The sequence below is a fragment of the Lutjanus erythropterus genome, unplaced genomic scaffold, assembly GCF_056507025.1.
Source record: "Lutjanus erythropterus isolate fLutEry1 unplaced genomic scaffold, fLutEry1.hap2 Scaffold_170, whole genome shotgun sequence".
NCBI classification, from domain to species: Eukaryota; Metazoa; Chordata; class Actinopteri; order Lutjaniformes; family Lutjanidae; genus Lutjanus; species Lutjanus erythropterus.
Genome location: NW_028146647.1, coordinates 100,001 through 124,000, shown reverse-complemented (window position 1 = coordinate 124,000; position 24,000 = coordinate 100,001). Strand labels below are relative to the sequence as shown.

Sequence of the window (24,000 nt, the reverse complement as noted above, 5' to 3'; positions counted from 1 at the left end):
GTTACTGTTTAGTGTTTGTTCAGTTTTTTCTCAGAAAAACTCCTTCAGATGTTTAACAAAAGATCTGACATGAACCAGAATCAGCTGGATGATGATGATGATGAAGAAGCTGCAGACTTTGTCTCATGTCCTGTTTGGTTCTGAAGGTTCTGTCAGCTGTCTGTGGTTCCATGTTGTCTGTCTCCATGGTAACAGACCCACTGAAGATTCAAAAACAGCACACATCCAAAACTGATGAGTACTGGGTTAAAAAAAATCAAAAAATAGATCATCACACCAGAAACTGCTCCTTAGCACATTTTATTCATCAGTCTGACATCATCTGATGATGTCAGACTGATGAAGGGCGGGACATCAGTCTGACATCATCAGATGATGTCAGACTGATGAAGGGCGGGACATCAGTCTGACATCATCTGATGATGTCAGACTGATCAAGGGCGGGACATCAGTCTGACATCATCAGATGATGTCAGACTGATGAAGGGCGGGACATCAGTCTGACATCATCTGATGATGTCTGCAGGGCTGCATTAAAATGTCCTAAGGAGACATTTCTGGTGTATTGACCTATTTTTTGATTTTTGTAACAGACCTGCTGAAAAACCTCCGTAGTTACAGTGCGATACTAACAGCAGTGTTTTTTTAATTTGTCACATGGTCATCATCATCATCATCATCATCATCATCATCATCATCATCATCATCTCTCCACAAAACATTTTTTTCCGTCATTTTACAATCTGGAAAAAAATTAAACAGACGTCTGCAGACGAGTCAAAAGTCAAATTTGAAAATGTTTAATGTTCTTTATTTGATAATTGATGTCAAACTGTTGAAACATAAAATGTCGGAACGTATCATCATCAAGTTCAACATCAGGCTGTAAAATACATCAATCAATATTTTATTGGAACTGACAATCAATAAATCAAAGACAGCATCCTGTCTGTCAGAACAGACTGAAAACACAGACGCCGTCTCCTTCCATCGTCGGTTTGATCGATTATTGATGTTGATATTGAACACATTCATACCTGCAGGCTGTTCGATGATGTCATCTGCAGGTTGACGTCCAAACAAATGATCAAAATATTCAGTTTGAATCTTTTTGTTTCAAAAACTGATGAGACAACTGAATGTTTCCTTTTATTATTGTGATCATTTTTATTCAGATTTTAATCAATAACCGTTTTTTCATTCCTGACCCTGATGGTACGCCGTCACTGTCACCATGACGACACCTGCTGCTTTATTAGTATTTAATCAATACATGATATAAAAGTTGATTAGTTGCTGCAAAGAACCAGCAGTGAGACACGTTCCACCTGTGACCGGATCAAACCAACGTTCACGTGGAACCGTGCAGGAAGATTACCTGAAAAAATCTGACATGTTGAAGAACCGACAGCAGAAGTAAACGTTCTCCTGTCGCTGTTCTGTGATCAATACTTGAGTATTACTGTGTAATCAGTACTTCAATTTGAAGTATTTAATACTGTGAGTACTAATCAGTTAAACTTAAGTATTTTAGTTACTTTCCACCCCAGACATACAGATCAATAAACAAATCAATAAATCAATTGATAAACTAATCAATACTCAGCTGAAGAACAAGCAATCAGATTTTATAGTTTCAGTTCAGTGAAAATTAGTTTTAATTTCAATATAATAAATATTATATGGATTATTTATTGATTAGTCTTGTGATGCAGGAACCAATCAGACATTTTCATTGACCGGCGAGTCTGTCTCCCATGAGCCTTTGCTGCTGCAGACTGTACTGATCGTCATGTCATCAATATTTATTATTGATTAGAGATTATCAGCTGCTTCTTGGGCCAGCTTCAGGACTGGCTGCAGCTGCTCATGTAACGAGGGGGCGTCGGCCTCGTTTGTGATTATCCAATCAAATTCAATTCCGCTGTCCAACCCGCACTCTGACTCTGCATCGTCCACACCTGAGAGACAGACAGGTAGACAGAGAGACAGGTGAACAGCAAGACAGGTGAATGGACAGACAGATGGACACACACAGACAGGTAATCTCACCTGTGGTGAAGCTCCACCCCCTCTGTTTCCGTGTCGCTTCTGAACTTTGAACTCTGACAGTTCGAGTCTGTTGAGGAAACTCAGACCAGAACCACTGCAGGTCAGACAGCCGCCGTGCATCACTCACCACCTGACCAATCAGAGAGCAGAGAGCGTCACTCACCACCTGACCAATCAGAGAGCAGAGAGCGTCACTCACCACCTGACCAATCAGAGAGCAGAGAGCGTCACTCACCACCTGACCAATCAGAGAGCAGAGAGCATCACTCACCACCTGACCAATCAGAGAGCGTCACTCACCACCTGACCAATCAGAGAGCAGAGAGCGTCACTCACCACCTGACCAATCAGAGAGCAGAGAGCGTCACTCACCACCTGACCAATCAGAGAGCGTCACTCACCACCTGACCAATCAGAGAGCGTCACTCACCACCTGACCAATCAGAGAGCAGAGAGCGTCACTCACCACCTGACCAATCAGAGAGCAGAGAGCGTCACTCACCACCTGACCAATCAGAGAGCAGAGAGCGTCACTCACCACCTGACCAATCAGAGAGCGTCACTCACCACCTGACCAATCAGAGAGCAGAGAGCGTCACTCACCACCTGACCAATCAGAGAGCAGAGAGCGTCACTCACCACCTGACCAATCAGAGAGCGTCACTCACCACCTGACCAATCAGAGAGCGTCACTCACCACCTGACCAATCAGAGAGCAGAGAGCGTCACTCACCACCTGACCAATCAGAGAGCAGAGAGCGTCGCTCACCACCTGACCAATCAGAGAGCAGACAGGGACTGTCTGAAAATATTTTGTCTGTTTTGTGATGGTTTGCGGATCGAACGTCATGTTTCCTCTAAACAGCTCTCAGGTGCGTCTTTTCTCGGTTGGTGGGTGTGTCACAGGTGTTAACCAATCAGCAGCAACATGTATGTAAACACTAATTCCATCTCTAATTGTCTCCACTTTATTGTCAGGTGGTTGTCAGGTGGTTGTCAGGTGGTTGCTAGGGAGATAAAGAAGTAGAGGAGGAACAGGTGGTGGTGACATCAGCAGTGCACAGTGACGCACCCAGACAGGTTGGTGGACTCCTCTGGTTGCCAGGCGACAGAAGAATCCGGGATCCTGACATCGTCGTGTTTCTCCCCAGCGAATCATATCAGCCCGATACTGCTCCTTATAGACACCAGGACCCAGCAGCTGGTCCAGGTCCAGACCATGTTCCTGCAGGACCAGTACACCAGTAATGACTCGGCAGAACCCAGTAATGACTCGGCAGAACCCAGTAATGACTCGGCAGAACCCAGTAATGACTCGGCAGTAACCATGGCGACAGTTTGTGTCTCACCTGAGCGTACCGCTGTTTGAGCGGTCCAGACAGACGCAGGACGCAGCAAACATCAGATCCTAAACTGCAGAAGAAGGAACGTGAACCAAACAGCAAAACTGGGCAAGTTGCAACAAATGATTCTTTTCATTATTGATTAATATGTCAATTATTTTCTCCATTAATCAATGAATTAATCCTGTCACCATGTTTGGACTTATTTATCAAGTCTTTCCTGGAACAGTTATTATCAATTAACTTCCTGATCATTTTCTTCATCAATCATTTCATTGGTTGGTCCAGAAAATGTCAGAAAATATTGATCAGTGATATTGATCAGTCTACATCATTACAACTCAAAGATCATCAGTTTACAGTCAGAGAGTTAGGAAATCAGGAAATATTCACATTTAAGAAACTGAAATCAGTTTTTTTAAATTAAAAAATGACTCAATGTGATTAATCGATTATTAGAACAGTTGGTAACTGACTGAATAATCAATTATTGGATTAATCGTTGCCCACTGATCAGTGACAGTAACTTGTAATAATAAATTGAAACCGTGAACATGACTGAACTTTGTTCGTCTTTGTATTTATTGATCAAATATCATTAATCAATGTGATTATCGGGGACTGACGGCACGAACACTCACCGTTCCTGGATCAGGTCCGTCACGAAGTCCTTCCCGGACTTCCTCTTCCCGCTGAAGACCAGGATCAGTTTAGGAACCACTTCAGGAGCCAGTTCGGGTTCTGGTCGGTCCTCCATCAGTCTGATCACCTGTCGATACTACAGCTGATCGATCCGCTGCTGCTTTGAACAGCTCCTTGATGAAACCGTCTGTCGGACCACACCGACCGGTACCGTAACTGACCGAGCACACAGGAACCACTTCAAAATAAAAGCATCGTCAGACTCATCGTCTGATCAGTAATCAATATGAAACTGATTGGATATCGAGCACCTGGCATGTGAAGTTCATTTGTGGAGAGAAATCAAAATCAACCGGGGTGTTTTTTCTGGCGTCACAATCTTTCAGACATATTACGGTAACACGTGATCATCGTCACATTCTGGACTGAACCACTGCAGCGCACAGAGGGGGCGGGGTTAATGACGTAATTTAAATATTTAAACGTTAAGATAGGGTAAAAAGTGGTCACGTGTTCACAGCTTAAAGCTTTAAAAACAAAAAAGGTACAAACGACTTTATGAACCGTTTTATTTAAATTTGATCAGCAAACAAACATTAAAATAAACAAACAACTAAACAAATATTCATTTGAAAGTATTTATATTTATAAATGATTTGTCAACATGATACGAGAGAACAAACAACATGATTGATCTGAATGATCCTTAAATTCACATAAAAAGGATTTTATTTTCATTTCTAAATGAAAATAAAGTTTCAGAATAGAGTTTAAACTCGTTCATCAGTGACTCAGCAGATCTGAAATGTTTAGGTTTTTTTTATTTTTTAACAGAAACTTGATGTTAAACATAAAAATATAAATATAATGAATTCTAATCAGTTTTTGTCTGCGGAGCTTTAAAACTACATCTCCCATCATTCCATGCGTGACAGGCTATAAACTCGTCCTCCCCCTCCTCCATGTTGGTGTGATCCAGGTCAAAGGTCATCAGTTGAACAAGATGGCGGCCGCTGTGTTTTGGAGAAAAGCAGAAGTTTTCAGATCAGTGACGACGTCAGTTCACAGGGTGAGAAAAACAAAAAACTTTGTTCACTTTTATTAAATAAAGTTTATTGTCAAACTGCACAGTGTGATGAAAAAGAGGAGCTGCGAAAACAAGCTTATCAACAATCAATGATCAATAATCAGTCCAGTTTAACTGATAAAACTGATTTTGAATTAATTTAACGCTGTTTAAATCACATGAAACGTCATTAATAAATGTATTGATTTGATTGAATGATTCTGCAGTTTGACCTTTGACCCAGTTTGAACCGGATCAACTCAGATCTCTGAATCAGTTTCTTCTGTTGGATCTGATTCGTGTCTGAAAAACTGAGAACATCGATATAAATATGGTGTAAATATTTTTCTAAAATCAGAGAATAATCAAGTGGAGTTTGGTGTGAGTGACCTGCTGTACTTCAGCCACGTGACCAGCAGGTGGCGCCAACATCACCTGTTTGTTAAAACCTTGATATGTTTGTATTCGAACCTGTAACTTGCTTCAACACAACATTCATGTTTCCTTCACTTTCTGTTTGACTTCTCTGTTTTCTTTTTGAAATAATTTTTACTGAAATATAAAACCTACAATCACATCAAATTACAATACAAACAAACAAACAAACAAACAAACAAACAAACGCTGTGTTGATGAAAAATAAACAATAATCTCCTTTGAAAATAGTATTTTACATTTTGTTTGAATATTTTACGTGTTATTTAATTCACACTGCAAACTTTGTGCATTTTCCTGAACAATAGAATATGTCAGCAATCAATAATCAATAAATAATTACTCACATACACTTCTTTTTCTCGGCTGATTTTTTTCTACCGGCTCTTTAGTTCTGTGAAACTTTAATTAATGAAGCAAAAACAAAATCAATAATAATAATAATAATAATAATAATGATAATAACTAAAAATAAACTAAAACAAAATAACAAAAGAATCATTAAACATTAATCAAACACAAATTAAACAATAATTTAACAAGTAAATAATAATAACTATAGTAACATTTATCAAACAATAATTAAACAATAATAAACTGATAAAAGCTTCACTCTCGTCTTCGTCCGTCTGGAGAAACAAATTATTTCCATACATTTTTAACTTTGGTGATTAATTGATTATTGATAAACATTCCTCTATCAGACCCTGAAGGAACATTCTTGTGTCTGTTCTCTCTCAGTCATGGTTCCACAGCTCGGCGGTTCTTCCTCAGGGGTTCCCACCTCATCCTCAGGCGGCGTTCTTCCCGCCCTCTGAAGTCGTCATGCTGCCGGCAGGAAGTTTCAACAACAGAGTGGCGTTCATCACGGGAGGCGGGACGGGACTGGGCCGCGCCATGACCGCCACCCTGTCCCAGCTCGGAGCTCAGTGCGTCATCGCCAGCAGGTCACAAAACTTTATTTACAACTGAGACCAGAACACAGACGGGACCTCGCCCCGTCACATGTGACGGGCTGAGGATCTGATTGGATGAGGTCTTCATGACATCACATGTTTGTGTTTGTTGTTAAGGAAGCTGGACGTCCTGCAGCAGACGGCCGAGGAGATCAGCAGCCAGACGGGGAACAAAGTGAGAGAACCAGAACCAGAACAGACTTAGACCCAGTACTGAAACTAAAACCAGAACCAGAACCAGAACAGACTTAGACCCAGTACTGAAACTAAAACCAGAACCAGAACCAAAACAGACTTAGACCCAGTACTGAAACTAAAACCAGAACCAGAACCAAAACAGACTTAGACCCAGTACTGAAACACCAGAACCAGAACAGACTTAGACCCAGTACTGAAACTAAAACCAGAACCAGAACCAGAACAGACTTAGACCCAGTACTGAAACTAAAACTAAAACCAGAACCAGAACAGACTTAGACCCAGTACTGAAACTAAAACCAGAACCAGAACCAGAACCAGAACAGACTTAGACCCAGTACTGAAACTAAAACCAGAACCAGAACCAGAACAGACTTAGACCCAGTACTGAAACTAAAACCAGAACCAGAACCAAAACAGACTTAGACCCAGTACTGAAACACCAGAACCAGAACAGACTTAGACCCAGTACTGAAACTAAAACCAGAACCAGAACCAGAACAGACTTAGACCCAGTACCGAAACTAAAACTAAAACCAGAACCAGAACAGACTTAGACCCAGTACTGAAACTAAAACCAGAACCAGAACCAGAACCAGAACAGACTTAGACCCAGTACTGAAACTAAAACCAGAACCAGAACCAGAACAGACTTAGACCCAGTACCGAAACTAAAACCAGAAGCAGAACCAGAACAGACTTAGACCCAGTACTGAAACTAAAACCAGAACCAGAACAGACTTAGACCCAGTACTGAAACTAAAACCAGAACCAGAACAGACTTAGACCCAGTACTGAAACTAAAACTAAAACCAGAACCAGAACCAGAACAGACTTAGACCCAGTACTGAAACTAAAACCAGAACCAGAACCAGAACAGACTTAGACCCAGTACTGAAACTAAAACCAGAACCAGAACTAAAACAGACTTAGACCCAGTACTGAAACTAAAACCAGAACCAGAACAGACTTAGACCCAGTACCGAAACTAAAACCAGAACAGACTTAGACCCAGTACTGAAACTAAAACCAGAACCAGAAGCAGAACCAGAACAGACTTAGACCCAGTACTGAAACTAAAACCAGAACCAGAACCAAAACAGACTTAGACCCAGTACTGAAACTAAAACCAGAACCAGAACCAGAACAGACCCAGTAGAATGACCCTCTGTGTTTTTTTTCCAACAGTATTTTATTTTTGCGACATAAAGCAGCACTAAGATGTAAACAAACAGTTTCTTCAATCAACTACAGTTATCGATTATTAATCACTTATCAAATTAATCTCAAACTATTTTGATTTGATTAAAACTTTTTTTTTTTTAATCTCTTAAATGTGAATATTTTCTGGTTTTCTCACCATTTTCTTACATTTTATGGACCAAACAACTAATCAATTAATCCAGATAATGATTGACAGATCAATTAGTGATGAAGATAATTGTTACAGTAAAGACTTGAAACATATCAAGTTTATGACAGGATCAATTAATGGAGAAAATAATCAATAGAATTGATAGTTAGAGCCCATAAAGACAGAAGAACAGCGCAGAACGAAACTCAGAACAGAAAGAACTGATGGTAACAATAACTGCTAATAATCAATCATTGATGACGCAGGAACAAAGTGGGAACCAGAGTTCTTGAAAAATATTTTCTGAGGTCGGCGTGTCTCATGGACGGAACTGTCCAGGAAGTCAGAGGGAATTAGTTTTTTCAGAATAAAAGTTTACATTTCTGTTCTGGTGATTAACATCTGCGTGTTTACATGTAATTTGAAATCTGCCACATCGTTTGATTAATACAAATATGGATTTAATTCAATTCTATTTTCAGGACTGATCATTCATTTCATTATTGATTAATGTATTGATCATTTTCATCTTTAATTGATGAGTTGTTTGGTTCATAAAACATCAGAAAACATTGAAAAATGTTGATCAATGATCAAAGTCCAAGATGTCGTCGTCAGAAACCAGAAAATCTTCACATTTAATCAGGAGTCGCGTTGACCGAATAAATCTGAAGGTCATCTGTCATTTTGACACGTTGCAGTTCAGACTCCTGACCACTTGGTGGCGAGTGAGCAGATTAATTAGCTATTAGGTTCGTTGGAGATGAACTGCGTCTCGTCTGGAGAGACGAGATCAGGACGCAGCAGGAGGTGGAGACGAAAGTCTGCAGTCCAGTCGGACAGTTTTCAACAGACTTCAGAGAGACTAGAGGAGGAGACACGAGACACGAGACACGAACATCCTGTCAGGTCACCTGCAGGTCACCTGCAGATCACCTGTAGATCACCTGTAGTCTGCAGGTCATTGATCACAGCTGAAGAAATAAAGTGCGTTCTTGATCGTTGATTGAAGTTAAAATAGAAGAGATCCTCCTTTTGACTCATCGGTTCTTTTATCTTCCTTGTAAAGAACCAAACTGTTCTTTTGATCAGTCATATAGAACCTTCATTATTATCAGACACTAAATATCTGATTATTCATCAGACAACAGAAGATCAATATGTCATTAAATATTACAGTTACACAGAAAATTACTATTTTATACAACATGTGGTGTTTGTTGTCAAAGTTAAGAGCCAATCAGAGCCTGCCAGCTCATCGATCAGGTGACAGTCAGGTGTTTGCAGTCGGTGGAGAGCAGCTGCGGCGCCTGGCTCTACAAACTGCGGCGCCTCGATCTCGTGAGGTCATCGTTGCCCACATGTGCATGACGTCAGTGCAAGTCAGGATCAAGTCGGACACAAATCTAACCAGCATGCATTGTGCAGCGATCACCGCTGATCGATTCTGCGCAGACCTGGATCACCTCGAACGCACCTCGAGTCACAGCAGCTGAAGTTTCTTCAGAAAGCTGAATAACGATGACGGCGTTGATAAAAGAGGCGCGGTGTGGATTCTCTGTTCGGACTGAATATTAATTAAAAATTAATCAAAATTAAATGCTGTTGAATATGAAATTATTATCATTTTAAAAATTAAAGTGACGGTAAAAATAGATTGACGGGATTTTTATGACCCTGTCAGTGAAAATAACAGACAACGAAAAAGTCAAACGCAACTTCTGCATTTCAGAAGCTGGAATCAGACAGTTTGGACTTTTTTTCTTTAAAAACGTATCAAACTGATTAATTGATTAGCAAAATAGTAAATAAACGATTAATTAATAATTAATAATAAACTAGTCAATAAACGATTGTTCGATTAATCGTTGCATCTCTGGGTTGAACTGGTCTGAACTGGTCTGAACAGATCTGAACTGGTCTGAACTGGTCTGAACTGGTCTGAACTGGTCTGAACTGATCTGAACTGATCTGAACTGGTCTGAACTGATCTGAACTGGTCTGAACTGGTCTGAACAGATCTGAACTGATCTGAACTGGTCTGAACTGGTCTGAACTGGTCTGAACTGATCTGAACTGGTCTGAACTGATCTGAACTGGTCTGAACTGGTCTGAACTGGTCTCTCTCTGTGCTCAGGTCCATGCGGTTCAGTGTGATGTCAGAGATCCTCAGGCTGTTTCTCGCTGTGTTGACCAGATGGAGACTCTGACAGGACTACCTGACGTAAACACACACACACACACACACACACACACACACACACAGACACACACACACAGACACACACACACACAGACACACACACACACACACACACACAGACACACACACACAGACACACACACACACACACAGACACACACACACACACACACACACACAGACACACACACACACACAGACACACACACACACACACACACAGACACACACACACACACACACACACACACACACACACACAGACACACACACACACACACACACACACACACACACAGACACACACACACACACACACACACAGACACACACACACAGACACACACAGACACACACACACACACACACACACAGACACACACACACAGACACACACAGACACACACACACACACACACACACACACACACACACACACACAGACACACACACACACACAGACACACACACACAGACACACACAGACACACACACACACACACACACACACACACACACACAGACACACACACACACAGACACACACACACACACACACACACACAGACACACACACACAGACACACACAGACACACACACACACACACAGACACACACACACACACACACACACACAGACACACACACACACACACACACACACACAGACACACACAGACACACACACACACACACACACACACACACACAGACACACACACACACACACGTCTGTCTTGTGTGCATTAGAGGTGGAACGTATCAACATTCATTCACAGCAGCACCTCAGACTGTCTGTCCAACCTGCTCAGGTGGAGGAACACGAGCAGAATGTGTCTCTGATGTCTCTGCTGAAATCAGCAGAGACATCAGGGACATCAGAGACATCAGAGACATCAGGGACATCAGGGACGTCAGAGACATCAGAGACATCTGGGACGTCAGGGACATCAGAGACATCAGAGACATCAGGGACGTCAGGGACATCAGAGACATCAGAGACATCAGGGACATCAGGGACGTCAGAGACATCAGAGACGTCAGGGACATCAGAGACATCAGAGACATCAGGGACATCAGGGACGTCAGAGACATCAGAGACATCTGGGACGTCAGGGACATCAGAGACATCAGAGACATCAGGGACGTCAGGGACATCAGAGACATCAGAGACATCAGGGACATCAGGGACGTCAGAGACATCAGAGACGTCAGGGACGTCAGGGACATCAGAGACATCAGAGACATCAGGGACATCAGAGACATCAGAGACATCAGAGACATCAGAGACATCTGGGACATCAGGGACATCAGGGACATCAGAGACATCAGAGACATCAGAGACATCTGGGACATCAGAGACATCAGAGACATCAGAGACGTCAGGGACATCAGAGACATCAGAGACATCAGAGACGTCAGGGACATCAGGGACATCAGAGACATCAGAGACATCAGAGACGTCAGGGACATCAGGGACGTCAGAGACATCAGAGACATCAGAGACGTCAGGGACGTCAGGGACATCAGAGACATCAGAGACATCAGGGACGTCAGGGACATCAGGGACATCAGAGACATCAGAGACATCAGGGACATCAGGGACATCAGAGACATCAGGGACATCAGGGACGTCAGAGACATCAGAGACATCAGAGACGTCAGGGACATCAGAGACATCAGAGACATCAGGGACGTCAGGGACATCAGAGACATCAGAGACATCAGAGACATCAGAGACATCTGGGACATCAGGGACATCAGAGACATCAGAGACATCAGGGACATCAGGGACGTCAGAGACATCAGAGACATCAGAGACGTCAGGGACGTCAGGGACATCAGAGACATCAGAGACATCAGGGACGTCAGGGACATCAGAGACATCAGAGACATCAGAGACATCTGGGACATCAGGGACATCAGAGACATCAGAGACATCAGGGACATCAGGGACGTCAGAGACATCAGAGACGTCAGGGACGTCAGAGACATCAGAGACATCAGAGACATCAGGGACATCAGGGACTTCAGAGACATCAGGGACATCAGAGACATCAGAGACATCAGAGACGTCAGGGACGTCAGGGACATCAGAGACATCAGAGACATCAGGGACGTCAGCATGTGTCGCTCTAAAACTTGTCTGCATTAATTGTTACTGATTGAATAAAAACGCCGCGGCGTCTGTTGACGGTCACTCGGTTTAAAATGTCGGCGTCTGCAGGACGTCCTGTCACCAATCAGAGCTCTCTTTTAGCAGGGCTGTTCAAAGTGGGGCCCGTGGGCTGCACCTGGGCCGCCACAGGCTTTGATTTGACCTGCCAGATATTTGTAGCACAAAAAATCAAATTTTTAAAAGGTGATAAAATCAAACAGTGTTTTTTTATTTTCAGACATATCAAAAGAAAAGAACGTTTTGCTGCTTTGACGTGCGACACAGACTGACGCTCCAGTGGCGTGAACGTTCCTGTTGAGCAGACATGACGTTTGTGGTCAGGTGAGAGGAACAGGTTGATCCTCGGGTTGGTTACTGTCCAGGACAGGAGGATGACAGGTGGTTGAGTATTTGACACCTGAGACAGGACACGCCCCCAACGTTCAGAGCAGAGAAAACTGCTCATTTTTTCATGACTTTTTTTTTTTGGTCGGTGGTTAATAAGACATTTTCGTGGTGTGAAAAGAACCTCAGAACTCAGATCGATTATTGCCCTACATGGACTTAAATTATGACATCACAGTGGTTGTGTGTCCTGATTGGTGCAGGTGATCATCAACAACGCAGCAGGAAACTTTGTTGCTCCGACAGAACATCTGTCGCCAAACGCCTGGAGGAGCATCACCGACATCGTCCTGAACGGGACGGCCTTCATCACCCTGGAGCTCGGCAAGAGGCTCATTCAGAAGCAGAAAGGTCAGAGGTCACTGAGCCTGGACCAAAGTTCAGACTGAGTTTAGACTGGTCTGAGGTCAGTAAAGGTCCAGTGTGGCAGATTTATCGGCAGCTCCTGCACTGAGCTCTCTGCTAACAACTGATCCAAGATTTTAATTACATGATGGCAGGACTGAAGGTGGACTGTCATTTTATCATCATCATCATCATCATCACTGTTAGTAATATTATTATTTAAAGGTCAGAATATGTCAATAATGTAATATGATATTCATCAGTATGTTGTCATTAGTGTAAACACATTAGATCTATAGAAGGAGGCCGCCATGTTGAACCGCCATGTTTCTACAGGAACCCAGAGCAGACAAACCAAACACAGACTCTTCATACAAACTTTCATGTTTCTGCGAGCTTCGTGCACGTTGTACCTGTACTGTACCTGTACTGTACCTGTACTGTACCTGTACTGTACCTCACTGTACCTGTACTGTACCTGTACTGTACCTGTACTGTACCTGTACTGTACCTGTACTGCAGGCCTGCAAGAGGAGAGTGAGACGAGGTGTTTGTAATCTGCGAGCTCCACATAGATGGTACTAAATCCTACACACTGGTCCTTTACGTCATGTAATTAAAATATAATATAATATAATATAATATAATGTAATATAATATAATATAATGTAATATAATATAATATAATATAATATAATGTAATATAATATAGTATAATATAATATAGTATAGTATAATATAGTATAATATAATATAATATAATATAGTATAATATAATATAATATAGTATAATATAATATAATATAATATAATATAATATAATGTAATATAATATAGTATAATATAATATAGTATAGTATAATATAGTATAATATAATATAATATAATATAATATAATATAATATAGTATAATATAATATAGTATAATATAATATAATATAATATAATATAATATAATATAATATAGTATAATATAATATAGTATAATATAATATAATATAATGTAATATAATATAATATAATATAATGTAATATAATATAATATAATATAGTATAATATAATATAATATAATGTAATATAATATAATATAATGTAATATAATATAATATAATATAGTATAATATAATATAATATAATGTAATATAATATAATATAATATAATATAATATAATGTAATATAATGTAATATAATATAATATAGTATAATATAATATAGTATAATATAATATAATATAATGTAATATAATATAATATAATATAATGTAATATAATATAATATAATATAGTATAATATAATATAATATAATGTAATATAATATAATATAATATAATATAATGTAATATAATGTAATATAATATAATATAATATAATGTAATATAATATAATATAATGTAATAGGTGGCAGGAGATCCAGAATATCCTCCATCACTGTTCTTCTGAAGAATCAGCTGTAATGTTTGATGAAAACTTTAAACTGTCTGGAAACTCAAACATCTGACTGTAATTTAAGATTCTGTGTTCACAACAGTAAGCATGTTAAAGTATAAGAAATTCATTTTACTCCAAATTTGAAATATTGTCATTTAAGTTCTTGTTCGTCTTACTGGGTTTGAATTGGACGTGATTATGCTCAGATATTTATAATGAACTAATCTCAAAAACGTCCACAACATCTGCTGCCAACAAAACATCTGTGTTCCACTTTGTCTGCCTCTTTCAGTCTGAGACAACTCAACATGCTTAAACAGGGAGGGATCATATTGATCCAAACTCCATTCATAAAATCAGTATTTTTAGTTCACAGAACTCAGGGGTTGTTGGTCGACTGCTGCCTCCGTCTGCAGCGAGTAACGTTGGTTCAGATCCAAACTAATGTGTTAAAACACTGAAGTCTCACAAACACACCAACAGACAGAGCAACAGACCAACAGCTCCTGAGTTCTGTGAACTAAAATGACTGATTTTATGAATGGAGTTTGGTTGGTTTGTAGAGTGATGTTTGTCTGATGTAACGGTGGTTTCCTGTCAGAAAAGTCTGTCTGACAGAAAGATAAAGAGCTGAAAATATTCTAAATGTTGTATGAAAGTAAACCAATATAGATTTTTCTTTGGTTGTGTTTTGATGTTGACCTGGTTCACAGCATCATCTTCGCTCAGATCTTTGTGGATGATTAATAAGAAACTAAACTTTTATATGATAAATATATTCTTTTATTTCAAACTAAATCCTCAGAGGCATTAAAATAGATTGAATTATTTGTTGTTTGTTTGTATTGTTTGTGTTCTTTGTTGTTCATTGTGTAGCAGCGTCCTTCTTGTTCTTATTCAGGTGCGTCCTTCCTGGCCATCACCACCATCTACGCTGAGTCTGGTTCTGGTTTCGTGGTCCCGAGTGCGTCAGCGAAGGCCGGAGTCGAGGCGCTCTACAAGTCAGTGTGACGTGTAACAGACCTGATGATGTTGATCATCCCTGATGGGTGTTTGCTGTGGTAACAGTGTTGTTGTTGTTGTTGTTGTTGTTGTTGTTGTGGTGTGTGTCAGGTCTCTGGCTGCAGAGTGGGGGCGCTATGGTCACAGGTTCAACATAATCCAGCCTGGACCAATCAGAACCAAGGTACCACCCCTCTGTCCACAGCTGATGGTGTTTGTTTACAATTGTCTGTTATTGTTTACCTGTTGTTATTTATTGTTGTTTACCAGTTTGTTGTCTGTAGTTTGATGTTGTAGTTGACCTGTTGTTTGTTTTTTATTTACCTGTTGTTTGTTTTTATTTACCTGTTTGTTGACCTGTTGTTTGTTTGTTGTTGTTGCCTTGTTTGTTGTTGTTTTCCCTGTTGTTTACTTGTTGTTTGTTGTGTTCAGGGAGCGATGAGCCGCCTGGATCCGACCGGAACCTTTGAGAAGGAGATGCTCGGCCGGATCCCGACGGGTCGACTCGGGAAACCAGGAGAAATCGCAAACCTGGCGGCGTACATGAGCAGCAACTTCGCCAGCTGGATGTCTGGAGCGGTGAGTTCACGGCGTCTCGGGTCACATGTCAGGGACGAGCTCATCGAGCTGAAATCATTTAACTTCAGGTTATTGATCATTTGTTCTGTTAGAAATCATCTAAAACTAATGAGCAACTTTCTGTAAATAATAAATAGTAAATAATCACTTACAGGAAGTTTTTTTTTGTTCATCATGTTGGCAGTAGTTTGTGTCTGCGGTCACACCGAGGACACGAGAAATAAAACTGTCTCTGTGACTGGAGACAGCGTGAACATCATCAAAGACAGTTTAGATCACGTCCACGTCTGTCCACACTGCTGTCCATATTCTCATGCTGTCTTAGTTGTCCTCAGAGAACATGCTGGTTCTCCAGGTTCAGATCTGACCCACCGCCGGTTCTGTGTGCAGTGTCTCACTCTGTGTCGTCCATTCAGAATCTGAGACTTAAAACCGTCCTGACAAAATGTCTGATCTCAGGTCAGAGTTTATTGACTGTTTGTTTTCAGGTGATTCGGTTCGATGGAGGAGAATTTGTGCTGCTGGCTGGAGAGTTTAACGAGCTGCGCAGGGTGAGTGTCCCACCGAAACGTGTCCCCCAGAGACATGAACCATCACTGACTGACATGTTTTCATACATCAGCTGCAGGACGTGTCCTCTGTCTTCATGTCCTCTGTCTTTACATCCTGTCTTCATGTCCTCTGTCTTCATGTCCTCTGTCTTTACATCCTGTCTTCATGTCCTCTGTCTTCATGTCCTCTGTCTTTACATCCTGTCTTCATGTCCTCTGTCTTCATGTCCTCTGTCTTTACATCCTGTCTTCATGTCCTCTGTCTTTACATCCTGTCTTCATGTCCTCTGTCTTTATGTCCTCTGTCTTTACGTCCTCTGTCTTTACATCCTGTCTTCATGTCCTCTGTCTTCATGTCCTCTGTCTTTACATCCTGTCTTCATGTCCTCTGTCTTTACATCCTGTCTTCATGTCCTCTGTCTTTATGTCCTCTGTCTTTACGTCCTCTGTCTTTACATCCTGTCTTCATGTCCTCTGTCTTCATGTCCTCTGTCTTTACATCCTGTCTTCATGTCCTCTGTCTTTACGTCCTCTGTCTTTACATCTTGTCTTTATGTCCACTGTCTTCATGTCCTCTGTCTTTACATCCTGTCTTCATGTCCTCTGTCTTCATGTCCTCTGTCTTTACATCCTGTCTTCATGTCCTCTGTCTTCATGTCCTCTGTCTTTACATCCTGTCTTCATGTCCTCTGTCTTTACATCCTGTCTTCATGTCCTCTGTCTTCATGTCCTCTGTCTTTACATCCTGTCTTCATGTCCTCTGTCTTCATGTCCTCTGTCTTTACATCCTGTCTTCATGTCCTCTGTCTTCATGTCCTCTGTCTTTACATCCTGTCTTCATGTCCTCTGTCTTTATGTCCTCTGTCTTTACGTCCTCTGTCTTTACATCCTGTCTTCATGTCCTCTGTCTTTATGTCCTCTGTCTTTACGTCCTCTGTCTTTACATCCTGTCTTCATGTCCTCTGTCTTTATGTCCTCTGTCTTTACATCCTGTCTTCATGTCCTCTGTCTTTACGTCCTCTGTCTTTACATCTTGTCTTTATGTCCACTGTCTTCATGTCCTCTGTCTTTACATCCTGTCTTCATGTCCTCTGTCTTCATGTCCTCTGTCTTTACATCCTGTCTTCATGTCCTCTGTCTTCATGTCCTCTGTCTTTACATCCTGTCTTCATGTCCTCTGTCTTTACATCCTGTCTTCATGTCCTCTGTCTTTATGTCCTCTGTCTTTACGTCCTCTGTCTTTACATCCTGTCTTCATGTCCTCTGTCTTTATGTCCTCTGTCTTTACATCCTGTCTTCATGTCCTCTGTCTTTACGTCCTCTGTCTTTACATCTTGTCTTTATGTCCACTGTCTTCATGTCCTCTGTCTTTACATCCTGTCTTCATGTCCTCTGTCTTTATGTCCTCTGTCTTTACATCTTGTCTTTATGTCCTCTGTCTTCATGTCCTCTGTCTTTACATCCTGTCTTCATGTCCTCTGTCTTTACGTCCTCTGTCTTTACATCTTGTCTTTATGTCCACTGTCTTCATGTCCTCTGTCTTTACATCCTGTCTTCATGTCCTCTGTCTTTATGTCCACTGTCTTTACATCTTGTCTTCATGTCCTCTGTCTTCATGTCCTCTGTCTTCATGTCCACTGTCTTCATGTCCTCTGTCTTTATGTCCTCTGTCTTTACATCTTGTCTTCATGTCCTCTGTCTTCATGTCCTCTGTCTTTACATCTTGTCTTTATGTCCTCTGTCTTCATGTCCTCTGTCTTTACAGCTTGTCTTTATGTCCTCTGTCTTTACATCTTGTCTTCATGTCCTCTGTCTTTACATCTTGTCTTCATGTCCACTGTCTTCATGTCCTCTGTCTTTACATCTTGTCTTCATGTCCACTGTCTTCATGTCCTCTGTCTTTACATCTTGTCTTCATGTCCTCTGTCTTTACATCTTGTCTTCATGTCCTCTGTCTTTACGTCCAGTCTTTTATGTCCTCTGTCTTTATGTCCTCTGTCTTTACATCTTGTCTTTATGTCCTCTGTCTTTACATCTTGTCTTCATGTCCACTGTCTTCATGTCCTCTGTCTTTACATCTTGTCTTCATGTCCTCTGTCTTTACATTCTGTCGTTATGTCCTCTGTCTTCATGTCCTCTGTCTTTACATCCTGCCTTAATGTCCACTGTCTTTACATCCTGTCTTTATGTCCTCTGTCTTCATGTCCTCTGTCTTTATGTCCACTGTCTTTACATCCTGTCTTTATGTCCTCTGTCTTCATGTCCTCTGTCTTTATGTCCTCTGTCTTTACATCTTGTCTTTATGTCCTCTGTCTTCATGTCCTCTGTCTTTACATCTTGTCTTCATGTCCTCTGTCTTTACATCTTGTCTTCATGTCTTTATGTCCTCTGTCTTTACATCTTGTCTTTATGTCCTCTGTCTTCATGTCCTCTGTCTTTACATCTTGTCTTCATGTCCTCTGTCTTCATGTCCTCTGTCTTTCTTGATGACATATTTAATATAAAAATGTGTTTGTTCATCAGGTGACTCCAGATCAGTGGAAGATGATGGAGGCGATGATCAGAAAAACTAAACAATCCTAAAAACACTCTTCATTGGACCAATCAGATCACTGTGAGCTGCTAGTGTCATGATGGTGAGAGAATGTGACGGATGTCTGCTGATCGATTGATTATTGGCACAGCTTCTTCAACAGGAGACATTGTTAGCTTGTTAGCTGGTAGCCAGAGGGACAGTCACGCTCAGTGTCACAAGGTTTCCTGCAGTCTGTTTGTGTGTTAAAATAAAGTTTTGTTAAGTTGGCAATGGTTTGAATTCTTCTTCTTTGGTGTTTTTGTGAGTTATCTGTGATTCACATGAAGTCCAAAAAGCAGGAACAGGAAGTGTAACAGTCTTTAATGTGGATGTGAAAATGCTGACAGAACTACAAACAAACCTGAAAGTCAAAGTTTCACTTTTTATTTCTACAACAGGTGTAGTTCACCTGAGACACTTTAACTTGGCACACGGCTGGAGGGGCGTGGCCTGGTGTAACACTATAGATAAGAGCAGCCATACATCATGTCTTATGACCACGCCCCCTATGGGTGAAAACAAGCTCTGTAAAACCAGTCAGTGCGTGTGTGTCAAACACCTGATCTCAGGTCAGTTAATGATGTCACTGAGTAACTGACATGTGAGCCGATTGTGCCTGTAGATCAAAAAGAATCAGAAAATGGTCTAAATTAAAGGGGAACTGAAGTTTTTACTGTGAAAAAATATGTTCCTACTATAAAACAGCTGTTTTTAGAATGGAGTTTGGTTCTACAGAAGAAAAACAGCAACATAAAGCTTGTGAATGATGTAAAGATTGACAGGTGTGAGAAATACATCAGCTGGAGATTCAGGACTGTGGTTCTACTTCAGGTTTGGACAAAGGTACGGTCGGGAGTGGATCTTTATTTCTTTAGTTTTTCTGGATAACGATGCCGATTGTTGATTGTCAAAGATCTCAGAATCTGTATTTACCATCAATCAAATTCAATTGGTTGTTTTCACCCAAAAAAGGGATGGGACATGACCCAGGAGTAAAGTGGCCCCGCCCACACTGGAGAGGGAAACATCATCTCTGTTCATTAAATTAAAATTAGAGATCTTTTTACAGGTTGGCGTAACAACAAAGTGGCACACAAAGTTTGGCAACAGAAGAACGATGAACCACAACAGACATGAGCAGCGTGGTGTCCACACGACGACAGTGACTTCTGTCTCTATGTAAGGTGTGATTGTAGGGGGCGGAGCTTTATAAAGAAGGCGTGTCAGTGTTGGTGACAGAGCAGCAGACTGAGGTCAGAGCGGTACAGTTTTCCTCCGTCTGATAACTCCATGATGACTGAGAGACACAGAGGGACGTCTGCAGGGTCCACTACCTGTAAGACAGAACCCAAACTCAGAGAACTGCATCCTGTAAGACAGAACTCTGGGTCAGTCTCTGTGGCTCTGTGTGTCTCTGTGTCTCTGTGTCTCTGTGTGTCTCTGTGTCTCTGTTTCTCTGTGTGTCTCTGTGTCTCTGTGTCTCTGTGTGTCTCTGTGTCTCTGTGTCTCTGTGTGTCTCTGTGTGTATCTGTGTCTCTGTGTCTCTGTGTCTCTGTTTCTCTGTGTGTCTCTGTGTCTCTGTGTGTCTCTGTGTCTCTGTGTGTATCTGTGTCTCTGTGTGTCTCTGTGTGTATCTGTGTCTCTGTGTGTCTCTGTGTGTATCTGTGTCTCTGTGTGTCTCTCTGTGTCTCTGTGTGTCTCTGTGTCTCTGTGTGTATCTGTGTCTCTGTGTGTCTCTGTGTCTCTGTGTGTGTCTGTGTGTCTCTGTGTCTCTGTGTGTGTCTGTGTGTCTCCGTGTCTCTGTGTGTCTCTGTGTCTCTGTGTGTGTCTGTGTCTCTGTGTCTCTGTGTGTATCTGTGTCTCTGTGTCTCTGTGTCTCTGTTTCTCTGTGTGTCTCTGTGTGTCTCTGTGTCTCTGTGTGTCTCTGTGTGTATCTGTGTCTCTGTGTGTCTCTGTGTGTATCTGTGTCTCTGTGTGTCTCTGTGTGTATCTGTGTCTCTGTGTGTCTCTGTGTCTCTGTGTGTCTCTGTGTGTCTCTGTGTGTCTCTGTGTCTCTCTGTGTCTCTGTGTGTATCTGTGTCTCTGTGTGTCTCTGTGTGTCTCTGTGTGTCTGTGTGTCTGTGTGTCTCTCTGTGTCTCTGTGTCTCTGTGTGTCTGTGTGTCTCTCTGTGTCTCTCTGTGTCTCTGTGTGTCTCTGTGTCTCTGTGTGTGTCTGTGTGTCTCCGTGTCTCTGTGTGTCTCTGTGTCTCTGTGTGTGTCTGTGTCTCTGTGTCTCTGTGTGTATCTGTGTCTCTGTGTGTCTCTGTGTGTCTCTGTGTGTCTGTGTCTCTGTGTGTCTCTGTGTATCTCTGTGTGTCTCTGTGTGTCTCTGTGTCTCCGTGTTTCTCTGTGTGTCTCTGTGTGTCTGTGTCTCTGTGTGTCTCTGAGTGTCTGTGTGTCTCCGTGTGTCTCTGTGTGTCTCTGTGTGTCCCTGTGTCTGTGTGTCTCTGTGTGTCTCTGTGTGTCTCTGTGTCTCCGTGTGTCTCTGTGTGTCTCTGTGTGTCTCTGTGTCTCTGTGTGTCTGTGTGTCTCTGTGTCTCCGTGTCTCTCCGTGTGTCTCTGTGTATCTGTGTCTCTGTGTGTCTCCGTGTGTCTCTGTGTCTCTGTGTGTCTCCGTGTGTCTCTGTGTGTCTCTGTGTCTCTGTGTCTCTGTGTGTCTCTGTGTCTCTGTGTCTCTGTGTGTCTCTGTGTCTCTGTGTGTCTCTGTGTGTATCTGTGTCTCTGTGTCTCTGTGTGTCTCTGTTTCTCTGTGTGTCTCTGTGTCTCTGTGTGTCTCTGTGTCTCTGTGTGTCTCTGTCTCTGTGTGTCTCTGTCTGTCTGTGTCTCTGTGTCTCTGTGTGTCTCCGTGTGTCTCTGTGTGTCTCTGTGTGTCTGTGTCTCTGTGTGTCTCTGAGTGTCTGTGTGTCTCCGTGTGTCTCTGTGTGTCTCTGTGTGTCCCTGTGTCTGTGTGTCCCTGTGTCTGTGTGTCTCTGTGTGTCTCTGTGTCTCCGTGTGTCTCTGTGTGTCTCTGTGTGTCTGTGTCTCTGTGTGTCTCCGTGTGTCTCCGTGTGTCTCTGTGTGTCTGTGTCTCTGTGTGTCTCTGTGTCTCTGTGTGTCTCCGTGTGTCTCTGTGTCTCTGTGTCTCTGTGTGTTTCTGTGTCTCTGTGTCTCTGTGTCTCCGTGTGTCTCTGTGTGTCTGTGTCTCTGTGTGTCTCTGTGTCTCTGTGTCTCCGTGTGTCTCTGTGTCTCCGTGTGTCTCTGTGTCTCTGTGTCTCCGTGTGTCTCCATGTGTCTCTGTGTCTCTGTGTCTCCGTGTGTCTCTGTGTCTCTGTGTCTCCGTGTGTCTCTGTGTCTCCGTGTGTCTCTGTGTCTCTGTGTCTCTGTGTGTTTCTGTGTCTCTGTGTCTCTGTGTGTCTCTGTGTGTCTCTGTGTGTCTGTGTCTCTGTGTGTCTCTGTGTGTCTCTGTGTGTTTCTGTGTCTCTGTGTCTCTGTGTCTCCGTGTGTCTCTGTGTCTCTGTGTCTCCGTGTGTCTCCATGTGTCTCTGTGTCTCTGTGTCTCCGTGTGTCTCTGTGTCTCCGTGTGTCTCTGTGTCTCCGTGTGTCTCTGTGTCTCTGTGTCTCTGTGTGTTTCTGTGTCTCTGTGTCTCTGTGTGTCTCTGTGTGTCTCTGTGTGTCTGTGTCTCTGTGTGTCTCTGTGTGTCTCTGTGTCTCTGTGTCTCTGTGTGTCTCTGTGTGTCTCTGTGTCTCTGTGTGTCACCTGTGTGTCTCTCTGTGTGTCTGTGTCTCTGTGTGTCTCCGTGTGTCTCTGTGTGTGTCTGTGTGTCTCTGTGTGTCTCTGTGTGTCTCTGTGTGTCTTTGTGTCTCTGTGTGTCTCTGTGTGTCTCTGTGTGTCTGTGTGTCTCTGTGTGTCTCTGTGTCTCTGTGTGTCTCTGTGTGTCTCTGTGTCTCTGTGTGTCTCCGTGTGTCTCTGTGTGTGTCTGTGTGTCTCTGTGTGTCTCTGTGTCTCTGTGTGTCTCTGTGTCTCTGTGTGTCTCTGTGTGTCTCTGTGTCTCTGTGTGTGTCACCTGTGTCAGCAGAGCCTCCAGCTGTGTGTCTCGTATGAATCCACTGGCGTCCTAAAACACAAACAGTTCAAATGTCCAGTAATTTCTGGGCTCAGTGTCATAAATCCTCATCAACCGTATTAGAAAAACACACTTATCATTTCAACTCACATCCAAACACACCTGTGTAACAGGTGTTCTTGGTTTTTTGGCCTTGGCCTAATTCATAGCACAGTGAAAATCTACCTCCTTTAAGTTCGGGTGGTTTAATCACTTGTTTTTTAACAATAATATAAATCAAGTGTGACATAAATTGTCCAAACTAATTTCCCGCAGCAGCTGGTCAGGAATGTTCTCACACCTAAATCTGAGCTAGATTAAAAAAACAACAGAAAAATACCAAAGTGAAGAGGATGCCAACTGCATCACTACATAGTGAACATCATGATGAAAAATATGTACCACTACAATCCCATGATGCACTTGGACAGCAGACAACATTACAACCATGACATCACCATGACATCATCAGAACAAACATTAGAAACAATCAACCTGGTTGTAGAGATCAAAGATCTTGTTGAAGTCATGTTTGGACATCTTTACTCCCTGAGAGACAGACAGACAGAGAGACAGACAGACAG

The 24,000-nt window shown here is 42.0% G+C and overlaps 3 protein-coding genes across 3 annotated transcripts in view; 1 reads left to right on the top strand and 2 right to left on the bottom strand.

Annotated features, from left to right (window-relative positions):
• Positions 1-1,743: 1,743 nt before the first annotated feature.
• Positions 1,744-4,439, bottom strand: pmvk (phosphomevalonate kinase). The gene is made up of 5 exons (XM_084714260.1): positions 4,037-4,439; positions 3,402-3,465; positions 3,125-3,277; positions 2,053-2,182; positions 1,744-1,961 (listed from the first exon to the last, which is right to left on the bottom strand). The coding sequence occupies exons 1-5, from the start codon at positions 4,150-4,152 to the stop codon at positions 1,816-1,818; spliced, it is 609 nt and encodes a 202-aa protein (XP_084570386.1). The 5' UTR covers positions 4,153-4,439; the 3' UTR covers positions 1,744-1,815.
• Positions 4,440-4,947: 508 nt separating this feature from the next.
• Positions 4,948-19,466, top strand: decr1 (2,4-dienoyl CoA reductase 1, mitochondrial). Its single transcript, XM_084714259.1, has 10 exons — positions 4,948-5,106; positions 6,280-6,485; positions 6,612-6,669; positions 10,184-10,270; positions 13,017-13,164; positions 15,490-15,589; positions 15,702-15,774; positions 16,023-16,169; positions 16,658-16,720; positions 19,244-19,466. The coding sequence occupies exons 1-10, from the start codon at positions 5,041-5,043 to the stop codon at positions 19,301-19,303; spliced, it is 1,008 nt and encodes a 335-aa protein (XP_084570385.1). The 5' UTR covers positions 4,948-5,040; the 3' UTR covers positions 19,304-19,466.
• Positions 19,467-23,698: 4,232 nt separating this feature from the next.
• Positions 23,699-24,000, bottom strand: part of LOC146304129 (calbindin-like) — a 9,977-nt gene continuing 9,675 nt past the window's right edge. Inside the window, exon 10 of the mRNA XM_084714247.1 lies at positions 23,699-23,965. Within this exon, the coding sequence (XP_084570373.1) occupies positions 23,897-23,965 (69 nt within the window). The 3' untranslated portion in view covers positions 23,699-23,896. The remainder of the gene's footprint in view (positions 23,966-24,000) is intronic.